At 42.0% G+C, this 15,831-nt stretch overlaps 1 protein-coding gene across 4 annotated transcripts in view; it reads left to right on the forward strand.

The window, feature by feature from the left end:
* The window catches only part of XYLB (xylulokinase), a 145,590-nt gene that overhangs the window by 54,181 nt on the left and 75,578 nt on the right, over positions 1 to 15,831 (forward strand). For all 4 annotated transcript variants that reach the window (XM_084619757.1, XM_084619759.1, XM_084619760.1 and 1 more), the window contains exon 15: positions 2,187 to 2,283. In XM_084619757.1, coding sequence (XP_084475883.1) covers positions 2,187 to 2,283 — 97 coding nt within the window. The remainder of the gene's footprint in view (positions 1 to 2,186; positions 2,284 to 15,831) is intronic.

A 15,831-nucleotide genomic window follows, 5' to 3' on the forward strand; every position in this document is an offset into this window, starting at 1 on the left:
GCAAGACAACGTGACACTCTTCAATCATCCATTCCAATTCTGGACTCTCTGGTTTATCTTTCAGCTTCATTATAATTTACTTGCAGTGATTTTGGCCTGTCATTTGCCTGTTCACGTCTCTTCCATAAGAATCTATTGCAGATGTTTCCACCAGTAAGAAAGATACTAGCTTCATGGGATTTGAACCTAATCCTTACCTCTCTAATGGAACCTCCATTTGAGCCTCTGTCCTCTTGTTCCCTTCATCATTTATCTATTAAAGCTATATTTTTGGTGGCTGTTCTTCTGCATAAAGAGTAAGTGAATTTCATGCACATATATCATCTTCCATCCCCCATGGTTTACATGCAGACATAGTGACTGAGCCCTCACCCTACATTTATTCCAATAGTGGTTTCAGACTTTCATGCTAATTGATATATTCAGTTTAGTGATGTCTTGGAAAATTACAGATAATCTTCCAGTGAATCTAAACTTCATACATTGGATGTTAAGAGGAGGGTGTTGTATTATAGCACCATTCAGAAGATCTCTTAGACTATTCATCACATGTGGCAGTACATCTAGAGGTAGACCAACCTGATCTCTGCTCAAAGACTTTCAAATGGATTGTGGACAGTATTAGAATATCGCATGATATTAAAAAAAATACTATTTCTAGTTCATGTTATTGTTCATTCCATGAGAGCCTAGGCTACATTGGTGGCATGTTTCAGTAGAAAACTAATTGTGGAGCTCTCTAGAGCAGTCACATGGTTCTCAATGAATATATTTACCAGTCATCATTCTCTGGTGTCAGCATCAGGAGCTGATGCACAAGTCGGGAAAGCAGTTCTGGAATTTTTATTCAGATGAGTTCCCAGCTCCCACCACTTGGAACCAAATTGTTAGCTAAATACAATGACCGAGATCCTCACAGACACAGACTCGAAGGCAAAAACCACAATTACTTACCTTATAGTAACTCATTCTTTGAGATGTGCATGTGGATCCCATGACTCCCCATTCTCCCCGCAACTCCCTCCATCCCTGCTCCTCAGAGAATCTTAATCTGTATTCTGGGGGGTGAAGGAGCTGAATGGTAGGGTCTATCCTTTATACCAGGGGTGGGCAAACTTTTTGGCCTGAGGGTCACATCGGGGTTTCGAAACTGTATGGAAGGCCGGGTAGGGAAGGCTGTGTCTCCCCGGACAGCCTGCCCCTCACCTCCTATTCACCCCCTCCCACTTTCCACCCCCTGACTGCCCCCCTCAGAACTCCCATCCCATCCAATCCCCCCTGCTCTTTGTCCCCTGACCTCCCCCTCCCAGGACCCCCTGACCCTAACTGCCCCCCCAGGACCTCACCCTCTATCCAACCCCCCGTTCCCTGACCCCTATCCGACCGCCTGACAGGCAAGTTGAGGCTGCAGGGGAGGGGCCGGGGGCTAGCCTCCCTGGCCGGGAGTTCACAGGCCAAGCAGGATGGTTCCACTGGCCGGATGTGGCTGCGGGCCGTAGTTTGCCCACCTCTGCTTTATACCCTGGGGAGGGAGTCCAAGGGTGTGAAAGACGCATATGTGATCCATAGTGGACAGAACTGATAAAACTGCCAAACTCCTGTGCAGAGGGTACATATGCACCATGAGTGAGATCCACATACACAGTACATCTCAAAGAACAATGGTTACTGTAAGGTAAATAACCGGTTTTTACAAGGGAGTAATCTCTCTTTACCACAGTGAATGAAAATCAGTGAAAAGGATTAGTTTTTGTTTCCTATTTTTGTAGACAAAAGGACAAATTTAAACTCTTCTGTGTATGACATTACTTAGTACTTAGTGAATTTTCTCTAATGTACCCCAGAGGAGATAATGTACTTGAGGCCAATTTCATAAGCAGTTTGTTGGTGTTGTGGGATAAATGTAGAAGAATTTACAACTGGCATTAGAAACACTACCCATCATGCACTGATTTCAGGATTAAAGGGTTTGCCAAGAGTGCCAAGGTTATGGGCTATATTCTGTCTGTCATGAGCTTTTAGAAGTGATGTGTATGTGATTGAAGAACAGTTGTGAGTGCAAGCATCAGGGTGAAGACAAGGATAATGAACTATAAATGTTTGTTTTTTTTTAAAAAAACAGACTCCAATCTTGTGTTGTATACTACATAAGGTGTGTGTTAATTTAATTTATTCCTGTGATACAGGTTCCAGACTTTCCAAAGGAGGTGGAGATACGAGCACTGATCGAAGGACAGTTCATGGCCAAGAGGATTCATGCTGAAAAGCTGGGATATAAAATCAGTAAGTGTGATCTGAAAAAAAAACAAAAACAGCAGAGGCAATGGAACCTAAGATCAAGCACTAACAAGAGTGGTTCTGACTGTAACGCAGATGGTAAGGTTGTTATCTTGCCTGACAGGTACTGAAACTGTTGTGAGTTTTGACTTAGGCTCTTGTTAAATGCCATTCTTGACTATGCAAAAAGGAGCCTGATTCTAGCAGATGCTGATTTAATTGGGGATGATGAAAGTCTCTCAGAATCAGGCTGTAGATTATTTCTTGAGGTATCCTGGCTAATTCAATGTATTAGGCTTCACTAATAACTTTTAAACTAGAATTTTTGTTAAATGAGAGGAAGGATGGTCTTGTGGTTAAGACACTAGACTTGAGATTAATACATCTTTGTTCAGTTCCTGGCTTTGTCATAGGAATTTCTGTGTGACTTTGAGCAAGTTACTTAATCTGTCTGTGCCTCAGTTCCCCATCTGCAAAGTGGAGATAATGATAGTTCCTTTCTTTCACCCTTTGTCTGTCTTGTCTATTTCAACTGTAAACTCTTTGGGGCAGGAAAATTCTCTTACTTTGTTTGTACAGCATTTAGCACAATGAAGCACCAATCTTGGTAAGTATTGTAATGTAAATAATAAATGGTAAATTTTAGGAAAAGGTAACCACATTAAAAAATCATGGGCTTAAGTTTTTGCCTGTTGTTCTCCGTCATGTTTATCTTGGAGACACATGCCTCTTTCAAGAGTACTCTATTAATTTAAAACTAAATAATTAAAATCCATCCCTCACAGTTATCCCTTTGTATCAGTACAATTGAGAACAGACTGGCTCAGGATGGCCTGTATTTTTGCTTAGCAGGGTACAGTTAAAGATTTATATAAAAACAAAGGCCACATAGGAGACAGGTGAAAAAGCTAGTGGTAGATCCACTTTTAAATGGGGGATATTGAGTGGGTGATGGGGAGGCATGTCTGATGCCACCAGCTTCAATATTAACATAATAGACTGTCTCCATAAATTAAAGTGTAAACATAAGTCACCATCACCCCTGTCAGGCAAAAATGGGCCTTTACCATTCTCTAACCGTCAATAGACTATGGGCTATCTTACGTATGTGGGGGAAATATGATGTACCAAGAACACCTGCCTCCAAGCCCTCCCCACCAGATCTGACATTCATATCTAAGAACTTTTCACAAGAACATCTCAGCTGATATCTTCCATTGTTGTATTCGATGTAGTTGTAGCCCTGTTGATCCCAGGATATTACATAGACAAGGTGGGTGAGATAATATCTTTTATTGGACCAACTTCTGTTGGTCGTCTTGTCTGTCTCTCATCAACAGAAGTTGGTCCAATAAAATATATTACCTCACTCACCTTGTCTCAGCTGATATCAGCTGTTATGAATTTAGATCTGTATCACCCTTGCCATTGAACCTTGGATTGCAATCACAGTCCTCCTGCTGAGGCAGACTGGATTGGACCTGGTCAGACCCTACAAATACTACTCTTCAATTAACTAGAGGGGTAGCTGCTGAGCTACAGAAAGCATCCCTGTCTTCCAGGGTGCCCTTTGGCAACACTGAATTGAAAGGCTGGATCTGGAAATAAAACCTGGGTCTCCTGCACTGCAGTACTGCTCGTCCATTAGTCTGGCCTTTTTTTGATGATTTAACATCCCATGACTTCTGTTTTAAAGCAATACTTTAGCTTATTACAACATAACTCCCCCGCTCCCTCCAGCTGAATATACCCCAACATACATGTTATACTCTATTGTTATCAATTGTGTTGTGGCAGAACCTATATGCCTCAGTCAGGGATCAGGACTCCATTGTACTTGGCACCGTGTCAGTGTTGTCAACCCAAACATTCCAAAATTATAAGTCAGGTCCCCAAAAGTCATCAGATTGGCTTAGAAATAATAAGATTTTTTTTTAAAAGACTATATTTTGGGATCTTTTTCTTTGCCTTCTGGTTTACCTTTAGGGTCCACTTGGGTCATGTTTTCAAGCTGTTCTCTACAGCCATGAGGACTCATACCTTTTTCTAAAAATGAAAGCTGAGATTTTTATGTTAGCATGTGACAATAGGAACTGGGGCTTCAAGAAAAACATCAAATATCACGAGACTCATGAAAAAAATCACAAGATTTGACAATACTGCTTTGTAAACACAAAAAAAAGATGCTGTGTCATGGAGACAACACACCTGCTTATTGGTGGCAACATTAAAATACATTGTATTTTAAATGTCCATTTATACCTCATTCCTGAGATGACTATTTATAATATCTGAGTGTGACACTGTCCCTTAAATTGTATCTTCCCAACAGATGCTATGGAACATTTTGATTCTTGTTTTGTTGCATCAAGATAAACTTTCAGCTATGTAATTACTAAAAGATGAGTTTAAAAAGAACTGCTGGCCCTTATTGCTAATTTTATGCATTTCCTGCTTTTTTCCTCAATGCTGTTATTTATTTAAATGTGATGCTCTATTTCGGTAGTGATGGCACTGTCTCAACTTTTTTTTTTTTTTGGTAAAACAGTTCTGAAATGGGAAAAAATACAGTGTGTTTTAGGGTACTGATATGATCATAGTACTATAAATATGTTTAGTTCCCCTGCACACAAGATACTCCTTCTCTTGTTTGTTTTGGTAGCTGTCAGTTTTTATTTTTAGTGATTCTTGATGAGATGTTTAAAAGTCTGTTTATCTTTTGGAAGAAGTATATAACTATAGTCACTTGTGTTCATTAAATATAGCACATTTAGGCCTTGTATACATGGCGGATTTGCCCAGATTCCAGGAATTGAGTTGATTTACATCCACTACTGTAGTTGTATCAGTGCAAACTGCAGCTTTCCTTAATCGACACTTTTGCACAGGTGCAGCTACAATGGTAATTCCTGCCAATTCCTGGAATTGGGAAAAATTCCTCAATTTAAACAAGGCCTTAGATGGGGTAGACATGATCTAGTACAATTTACACCTCTATATGGTGTTTTGAAATTTATAGGAACCAATTCTTGGTGGTACAAATGAACCAGAAAACTGGTTTAGCTGGCTACCTGATAATTTCTCCATCCAGCCCCAGAATATGGGAGTCACAAAGGGTATGTAAAACCATTTTTGTACCCCGATCTTCCCTGCCCCTCAGATCCTGTGCCAAGTGCAGCTTGGTTGGACCCAAGAATCTGGGTTGTAATCTTAAATGCAATGGAAGATGGATAAGCCAGAAAGCCTCAGAGTTTGAAGGGAACTTGTTTAAGGATATTTCCTGTCTGCTAGAGTGCCTGGATGAGTAACAAACAATATAAACATTGGATAATCTACTGTAACTTAATGTCATTTTATGAATTAATTTGTCAACTTTATAGAAAAACTAAAAATCGCTTTTATTTATAGAAACTGGTTCTGTAGTAGAAAAAACATAGTGACACAGCGAAATCATAGTTTGTTTATTTAGTTGTGTTTCCAGTTGCAGCTATCGAAAACTCTAGGTGCATTTCATACTTAAAAAAAATCTTTGGCAAAAGTCTAATTGCAAAAATCTTAAAACAACCCTGTACTTGCCATGTGTATATGTTCATGTGTGCACATATACACATTCCTGAAAACAATTTGCTTATTTACCAGGAGAGGGCGGTAGATTCCATCTCATGATTTTATTTATTTATTTATTTATTTTACTGAAACCAAGATATATATTTTTTGTGTCTCAACCCTGTTTTTAAAACTGGCAAAGTCACCAGATGGTACTTGTGAGAAAAGTTAGACCTTGTATAAATCATGATTTAAAGGCTTTAATGTGTTTGTCATTGTGTTGCAGTTGTTCCAATCTTTCTCAATCAGATTTCAAGGGAAATGATTGAGCAACACCCTATATCCTGTTATGATTATTTACTTGATGGGTAGGTAGAGTGTTGCCAACCCGGAACAAACAAATGAAGCTTGCTCTGCTCCTGTTCTTTATATCGTCTGATTCAGTGATCTGCAGAGATAAGGTGAAGGCTTTGTGTTCCCTTTTTCTCTGGGTTTTGAATGTACTATAAACGTCTTCTGTTTTGTCACTTCTCTATTTTTATGGCCATCCCCTCTGAAATTTAATTTCTGCTCAACAATTAAGAATTCAGAGATCAGATCCTAGACCTGTCTAATGTATAGATTGGGGACCTGTTGTGATAAAGCCCTGCACCTCTTATATGTCCTCTGAAACCAAAACCATGACACCTTTATAGTGAAAATTATGGTGTAAGTAGCCTCCTGACACACATAATCCCAGCTGCTTAGAAGCTTATCCTGTTCCCATGGAAGTCAATTATAAAACTTACATTAATGTCAATAGAAGCAGGATAAGACCTTTACTTTGGCTGGGGATCTTACATGTTAGGGAACCCCAATCAGGGTTTTTATCCTGGTTTGGGGGAATCCAGTGTTAATGACAGTGTCACTAGCCCCAAAATAAGTAATCGAGGGAGTGAACCGTATGCTTGCCTTCAGCTGAGTCAAGTATATTTTGGACATTGAAGGAAAACTGTACATGGGACAGGGAGGGTGGGGGAGTTACTGTGATGTTGACAGACCCAATCAGTATAATAACTTCTGTGTATTCAAAAGTACCCATCAGTGACTATATAATGCTGTAGCTTTCTGACATTGTGCTAGTGTGATTATTAGTTTAGGTTTTTAGGAGTCTGATTCTCACCATCTAACTGTCATCCAAAGGGTAATGGAGATGGATATAATGTTCTGAGCTTTATAGGCTAAAACATTTACGTTAAAACCCTTTGTCTGTATTTATTACATATTACATTGTCCCCTACATGTGGAAATCCATTGCTTATGTTACCCTACTAACTGTGTGGACAGTACACATGCATGCTTAAATATTAATGGCTGTAGTACCAGGCATGCCCACCTTTTTGCTCTCTTGCTAAGAATACGGTAGGTTTTGTTTTCTAAAGTGCCATGTGTTAATAGTATTTCAAGTGTGTGAAAGTGCATCTCTTCTGATTGAGTTAAGAGGTTAGCCACATCTTTTTAAAAACTGCAATCCCAAGATACTAGTTATAAAAAATGAGAGAGTGCCAGTCTAGGCCCTTCCTAGGGTTTAACCTTGTCATTGTTGTCGCAGCAATGAGATTGAGATCCTATATTTAAAAAGAAACCAAAGCATAGATCAGTGTGAGAGCAAACTCCAGTGTATCTAGTGGAATTTCCCTCCTTCCTTCAGATACTATTTTACTCTCTCCTTGGTTTTTCTTGGTGTAAAATTGCTGAAAAAATGCTAAGCAAACCAAATGGATCCATCTTCCCTCCCAGCAGCTAGCTGGGAAATGGAGGGAAAAGATATTATATTGGAGTCAGAGAGGTTCACAAAATATTCCTGGTGGAGATTTGACATTTAGGCATATCATTGTTTGTGTTACGATGCTATGTCATTAAGTCCCAACAGTGTGACATTATGGTGCAGACATTATGATGCAATGTCAGTCCATTTGATGATGGGGTAACTCCCTGGCTTTGCAAAGCTAGAGACCACTAGTCCTAGGGGCATTCATCTCACAATTTCCCCCTCAGCCCATAAAACAGAATATCTTGCTAATGGTTCAGTGTGAATTATTGGTAAAACTTTCAATGGCTTCTGTGTTTGCCTATAGTCACCGTCACTTGTCTTGCTTATAGTAACCAGTATCTAACTTCCTACTTGATAAATTATTACAAGCTTTGGGAAACCTTAATTCCTAAAGGTACTGTATTGAAAGCTTATTCTATCAACTTCTTTACATTCATTGCTCAAGAATCTGGCTACTTGAGCTGTAATTACGTTACACCTTCCTTCCTAGTTGAAAAAAGGAACCTTTGAAGGAGCCATGGTGTAGCTGCATACAGATTAAATTGACATTTTTGCCCTGAAGGATTTAAATTTCTCAAAGAAAAATCAATACTAAAATGTTGTGTTGGCTGATTGCTGGTTTCTAGCTGTTGCTCAGAGTTCTGATGTTGTTTCAGCAGCATGAGTGCGGGCGGCTCCTCTGTTTGAAGCCCATTGCTTCATGAAGCATATGAAAACAGCTTAAAATAATGTAGTGCTCTTGACAGCAACCAAGGCCTCTATTTAACCACCACATGGGCAGGGCAAGCTTCCTACAATGCCCCTTACCAATACACCTCAACCTTTCTCTGTGGGGAGAGGATTGTTAGCTCTAGAGGTGAGAGAGCTTAGTTTTACCTTCATATTAATTAAAGCCATGATCAAAGTCAATGTCAGAACTCCAGAGGGTCCCAAATCCTTATAGATGAAACTGTTTAAAAGGGTCCCAGTTGTGATTTGGGGACCAGCTTTTCAGCATACCTCATCTTATATCACACAAACCAGCAAACATCTATCAGATAGCAATGACTTCCAGTCATGATTGACCAGAGCTTGGATTTGAACCAGTGACCTGGAGGTTAAAGGTTTGTTAGCCGAGCCATCTAGTCCACACAAAGAGCTGCTTTTTCATCTGGCAGAGGGAAGTAACAGAATCAGTTTAATATTTTTTAGGCACTTACAGATAAAATGCCTCCAAAGGAAGTGACCTAATGTGTTATAAGGAAGCAGCCTACGTGCACTAGAATTTTTTACATGCATTGTCCTTCTTGGAATTTTGTTGTTGTTCTCTTGTTATCATCATAAAGGAAACACAGCTAAGACAGAAAATCTGAACACTTAAAGAGATTGGAAATTGCATTATCTGCCTTTCTTTTGAAAATTGATAAGATGCTGTCATTGTCCGAACAATGGCTTTAATGTTTAGTCCGCAAGTATTTAAATGTGATTCTTGTGCCCAGATGATTTTTTATTCTTTTTCGGTGGAGATACTATTCACATAGCCACCTAAAAAATGATCAGGCTATCTCTGTACTAGGTCTACTAGGAAGCTGCATAGAATCATAGAAATTAAAAATGTTAAAAATGTATTAGGTCATCCAGTGAGGGACTATTTCCTCTAGTATAGTTTCTAGTGCTTTTTCCAGTCAAGTTTTAACTGACTCTGGTGATGTGGCTCCTATTCCTTGTTTTGCGAAGCTATTTCACAGCATAAAATATTTCACTCTTAGGAAGCTTTCCCGATATCCCTGTATTTTCTTGTCTTTGGTTTAAATCCATTATTTCTAGTTAAACCTCTCCATATCACTGTAAATTCCTCCCCTTTTTTAGTGCTTGTAGCATTATCAAAATACTACAGTTATTATTGTTGTTACTTGGCTAAGCTGTACGTATTTACTACTTTAAACTTTCCTCCTATGTCCCTCCATTTTTCTATTTTGGTTATTCACATATGAACGAAGAGATTGGACTCCAGTCAGCTCCCCCAGAGATTCTCCTGTTGTTCCAATTGTCACAAACAGGTCGGAGTTAATTCTCCATTTACTTGTCTTAGGTGTCCTGGCTTTTCTTATACACTTGTCATTATATGTCACTTTTCATTTATAGATCTCAAAGTGCTTTACAACTGCATCAGCCCAGGTTTGGCCCAATAGAATGTCTTTCTAGAATGACAGGGAATCATACCCCTCCCTCCATATGCTGTATTTCCTTATGTATACACTGGAATTTAGATGAATTTGTGGTTTTGTTCCCTGAGATTGGGATGTGGTTTATGGAATCATAGAAATGTGGGGCTAGAAGGGACCTTGAGAGGTCATCTAGTCCAGCCCCCTGTGCTGATGTAGAACCAAGTAAACCTAGACCATCCTTGAGAGGCCTTAGTTTAGCCTGTTCTTAAAAACCTCTAATGATGGGGATTACACAGCCTTTCCTGAGAACCTGTTCTAATACTTAACTGTTACACTTAGAAAGCTTTTCCTAATATCTAACCTAAATCTCCCTTGCTGTAGATTAAGCTCATTACTACTTGTCCTACTTTCAGTGGACATGGAGAACAACTGATCACCGTCCTCTTTGTAACAGCCCTTAACATATATGAAGACTATTATCACGTATCCCCCTGCCCCAGTCTTTTTTCTCAAGGCTAACTTTGCCCAGTTTTTTTAAAACCTTTCTTTGTAGATCAAGTTTTCTAAGCCTTTTATTGTTTTTGTCACTTTCCTGTGGACTCCATCCAATTTGTCCATATCTGTCTTAAAGTGTGTTGTCCAGAACTGGACACAGTACTGCAGCTGAGGCCTCACCAATGCCATGTATAATAGAACAATTACCTCCCATATCTTACATTCGATACTCATGTAAATACACCACAGAATGCGTGATGGGTTCGGTCACAGAGACCCCCCTTGGGACTGCCACCTGAGGTACTGAGACTACCTCTGAGCCTGTTTCCCCTGGCAGCTTGGGACTTCAGTACCCTGTCTTGTTGAGCCAGACACACTAGCCTGCTACAAACGCAGACCCAGGCCTGAACCACGTCCCCCACAAGCTGCAGACTTTACTGAAAACAGCTTAAGAAGTGCTCCTGTCTCTAGTACCCAGACACCCAGTTCCCAATGGGATCCAAACCCCAAATAAATCCGTTTTACTCTGTATAAAGCTTATACAGGGTAAACTCATACATTTTCTGCCCTCGATAACACTGAGAGAGAGAGAGATGCACAGCTGTTTGCTCCCCCAGGAATTACTTACTTACTCTGGGTCAATTAATAAGCAAAAAGTGCTTTTATCAAGTATAAAAAGTAGGATTTAAGTGGTTCCAGGTAATGACAGACAAAGTAAATTACCAAGCAAAATAAAACAAAAACACACAAGTCTAAGCCTAATACAGTAGGAAACTAAATGCAGATAAATCTCACCCTCAGATGTTCCAATAAGCTTCTTTCACAGACTAGACTCCTTCCTAGTCTGGGTCCAGCAATCACTCACACCCCCATAGTTACTGTTCTTTGTTCCAGTTTCTTTCAGGCATCTCTTTGGGGTGGAGAGGCTATATTTTGAGCCAGCTGAAGACAAAATGGAAGGGTTTCCTGGGCCTTTTATATTCTCTCGTGGGCAGAAACCCGTGTGTTCTCCTGTGCAAAATCACAGCAAGATGGAGTCTGTAGCCACATGGACAAGTCACATGTCTATCGATGATTCAGCTTTTTGCAGGCCGATGCCATTGTTTACATGTTAGTTTAAACATTCCCAGGAAAGCTCAGATGTGGATTGGCATCTCCCAAAGTCCATTGTCAGTGAAGTGTTTCTTGATTGGGCACTCACTTAGAAGAGTCCTTTCTCAAGAAGCTGACAAAATGCTTCACTGAGGCTACTTGGAATCAAAGAGGTACATAGCCAATATTCATAACTTCAAATACAAAAATGATACACATACAGACAGCATAATTATAACCAGCAAACTTCAACCTTTCCATAGACACCCCACTTGGCCTCTTCTGTACAAGATCTGGTTCAGCCATAGGACCCTGGTTGCAACAATGATCTATACAGTGGTTCTCAAACTATTGTACTGGTGACCCTTTTCACACAGCAAGCCTCTGAGTGCAACCCCCCTTATAAATTAAAAACACTTGTTTATATATTTAACACCATTATAAATGCTGGAGGCAAAGCGGGGTTTGGAGTGGAGGCTGACTGCTTGCGACCCCCTATGTAATAACCTTGCAACCCCCTTAGGGGTCCCGACCTCCAGTTTGAGAACCCCTGATCTATATGGTCACAGTTCCTGACAGTAACGTCACAGAGTTATATTAGCCATTTCCACAACTGCATCACACTGTTGATTCATATTTAACTTGTGCTCCACTAAAACCCCCAAATCTTTTTCAGCAGTACCCCTGCCTAGCCAGTTATTCCTCATTTCCTAGTTGTGCATTTAATTTTTATTTTCTAAGTGTAAGTATGTTGCATTTATGTAATGGGGTCCACTCATGGGAGGTGGCATCTCCTTGTGGCTCCTTTGGGGATCAGCTGTCACCAGGTCTCGTGCCCTCTTCTGTCCTCTTGCTCTCTGGGACTCAGTACACTCCATCCTCGTGTCTTGGCCCTTCAGCCAGGTCACCACAGTCCTTCCCTTACAGGGGTACTAAAGTCCCATTGGATGACTGTCCTAGGCAGTCTTCTGCTCCATTGACTGGTCTGTGCCACCTCCCCAATGGCTGGTAGGGGTACCTGGGTCCACTGACTACTCTGGGTTCCAGCCCAGGGACCCAAAAGGAAGTGGAAAAGAATAGATCATTCTAGGAAACTTAGGAGCCCCTACTGAACTTCATACATCTGGTACTGTCCAAGCAGTTAGTGCATCCATATAAAAAATTTGGCATACATGTAAAAAACATTGTGCTTAGTAAAATCATTTCAAGAAATTTTGAAGGCTGCAATTAAATTGAAGAAGAGAAGTGTGTGTGTGTGTGCGCGCGTGCACGCATGCACACACACACACACACACACAAGATTTCTATTTTTTTTATAGTTGATAGTGTGTCAGGGATAAATCAGTTTTTAGAGGATACATATGGTGCAAATAAACTGATAAATGTATTTGTCAATCTTTAGCTGATGTGACAGGGTCGGGCCAGATGGCTACAGGAGAGTAATAGAAGGCAGATATATTAGCCCCAGGTTAAGTAGGTCCCTTTTCCCTGGGTAAGGTAACAGGGGAACAATCTGGAACCTTCTGGAGACAATTAAGACAGACAGGCTGATGAGAACACCTGCAGGCAATCAAGAAGCTGCTAGAATCAATTAAGGCAGGCTAATCAGGGCACCTGGGTTTAAAAAGGAGCTCACTTCAGTTTGTGGTGCACGTGTAAAGAGCTGGGAGCAAGAGGTTCTAGGAGCTAAGAGTGAGAAAGTATACTGTTGGAGGACTGAGGAGTACAAGCATTATCAGACACCAGGAGGAAGGTCCTACGGTGAGGATAAAGAAGGTGTTGGGAGGAGGCCATGGGGAAGTAGCCCAGGGAGTTGTAGCTGTCGCACAGCTGTTCCAGGAGGCACTCTAGACAGCTGCATTCCACAGGACTCTGGGCTGGAACCCAGAGTAGAGGGCGGGCCCGGGTTCCCACCAAATCCTCCCAACTCCTGGTCAGACACAGGAGGAGTTTACCTGCACTGTGGGTTCACAAAAACGGCCAAACTAAGGGCTGTCGTGAAGCTCCAAGATGAGCAAATCCACCAATAAACACAAGACCCACCAAGGTAGAGGAGGAACTTTGTCACACTGAGTATGTCACTAAATCATGCTTTAGCTCTTCTTCCTGTTCCATCTTGATATATGCTTATCAACTGTGTTGGTTCCTGTAAAATGCAAACTGTATTTGGAAGGTGCCTTATTATGTTGGATCAGCTTCTAAATAGAGCCTATTTGCACAAATTAACTAGCTTTCCCACAAGATAAAACTATTGTGGCAGAGTTTCAACCTTGTTCCCTTGGGTCCCGTGCTGCCAGGTAGTTTATGCTACTCTCAGAGGCACACTGCAACCCTCGTAGCCCTTCTCTCTCTAGACTGATTAACTTTTGAACTGTGCTCTTGTGATGGGAGTTTTGACTGAGTTTGTGGGGACACGGGGTGTGGTGTGGAGCCTGCCCCCTAGTCCATCCGTGTGTCCCCCTTTGCCCCCACCTCCACCACCATCGCTGGACACTTACCATCTGCCTTCAGCTCCTGCCTCTGGGATTCAGCTGCTCACCTGGCTTGCCACACCCTTTCACCACCATTTGGGCCAGAAGCAGCAGCCAGCCCACACTGACTTTTTGTGCAGGCGCACGTGCCGCCCCACAGCTTTGCGCCTTGCTACCTGCCCCATTTGCCCCTTGCAGCCTTTTGCCCCTCCCCTTTTCATAGAATCATAGAATCATAGAATATCAGGGTTGGAAGGGACCCCAGAAGGTCATCTAGTCCAACCCCCTGCTCGAAGCAGGACCAATTCCCAGTTAAATCATCCCAGCCAGGGCTTTGTCAAGCCTGACCTTAAAAACCTCTAAGGAAGGAGATTCTACCACCTCCCTAGGTAACGCATTCCAGTGTTTCACCACCCTCTTAGTGAAAAAGTTTTTCCTAATATCCAATCTAAACCTCCCCCACTGCAACTTGAGACCATTACTCCTCGTTCTGTCATCTGCTACCATTGAGAACAGTCTAGAGCCATCCTCTTTGGAACCCCCTTTCAGGTAGTTGAAAGCAGCTATCAAATCCCCCCTCATTCTTCTCTTCTGCAGGCTAAACAATCCCAGCTCCCTCAGCCTCTCCTCATAACTCATGTGTTCCAGTCCCCTAATCATTTTTGTTGCCCTTCGCTGGACTCTCTCCAATTTATCCACATCCTTCTTGAAGTGTGGGGCCCAAAACTGGACACAGTACTCCAGATGAGGCCTCACCAATGTCGAATAGAGGGGAACGATCACGTCCCTCGATCTGCTCGCTATGCCCCTACTTATACATCCCAAAATGCCGTTGGCCTTCTTGGCAACAAGGGCACACTGCTGACTCATATCCAGCTTCTCGTCCACTGTCACCCCTAGGTCCTTTTCTGCAGAACTGCTGCCTAGCCATTCGGTCCCTAGTCTGTAGCTGTGCATTGGGTTCTTCCGTCCTAAGTGCAGGACCCTGCACTTATCCTTATTGAACCTCATCAGATTCCTTTTGGCCCAATCTTCCAATTGGTCTAGGTCCTTCTGTATCCTATCCCTCCCCTCCAGCGTATCTACCACTCCTCCCAGTTTAGTATCATCCGCAAATTTGCTGAGAGTGCAATCCACACCATCCTCCAGATCATTTATGAAGATATTGAATAAAACCGGCCCCAGGACCGACCCTTGGGGCACTCCACTTGATACCGGCTGCCAACTAGACATGGAGCCATTGATCACTACCCGTTGAGCCCGACAATTTAGCCAGCTTTCTACCCACCTTATAGTGCATTCATCCAGCCCATACTTCCTTAACTTGCTGACAAGAATACTATGGGAGACCGTGTCAAAAGCTTTGCTAAAGTCAAGAAACAATACATCCACTGCTTTCCCTTCATCCACAGAACCAGTAATCTCATCATAAAAGGCGATTAGATTAGTCAGGCATGACCTTCCCTTGGTGAATCGATGCTGGCTGTTCCTGATCACTTTCCTCTCATGCAAGTGCTTCAGGATTGATTCTTTGAGGACCTGCTCCATGATTTTTCCAGGGACTGAGGTGAGGCTGACTGGCCTGTAGTTCCCAGGATCTTCCTTCTTCCCTTTTTTAAAGATTGGCACTACATTAGCCTTTTTCCAGTCATCCGGGACTTCCCCGGTTCGCCACGAGTTTTCAAAGATAATGGCCAGTGGCTCTGCAATCACAGCCGCCAATTCCTTCAGCACTCTCGGATGCAACTCGTCCGGCCCCATGGACTTGTGCACGTCCAGCTTTTCTAAATAGTCCCTAACCGCCTCTATCTCCACAGAGGGCTGGCCATCTCTTCCGCATTTTGTGATGCCCAGCGCAGCAGTCTGGGAGCTGACCTTGTTAGTGAAAACAGAGGCAAAAAAAGCATTGAGTACATTAGCTTTTTCCACATCCTCTGTCACTAGGTTGCCTCCCTCATTCAGTAAGGGGCCCACACATTCCTTGGCTTTC

Source organism: Lepidochelys olivacea, assembly GCF_965140295.1.
Source record: "Lepidochelys olivacea isolate rLepOli2 genome assembly, chromosome: 2".
In the NCBI taxonomy this organism is placed as follows: Eukaryota; Metazoa; Chordata; order Testudines; family Cheloniidae; genus Lepidochelys; species Lepidochelys olivacea.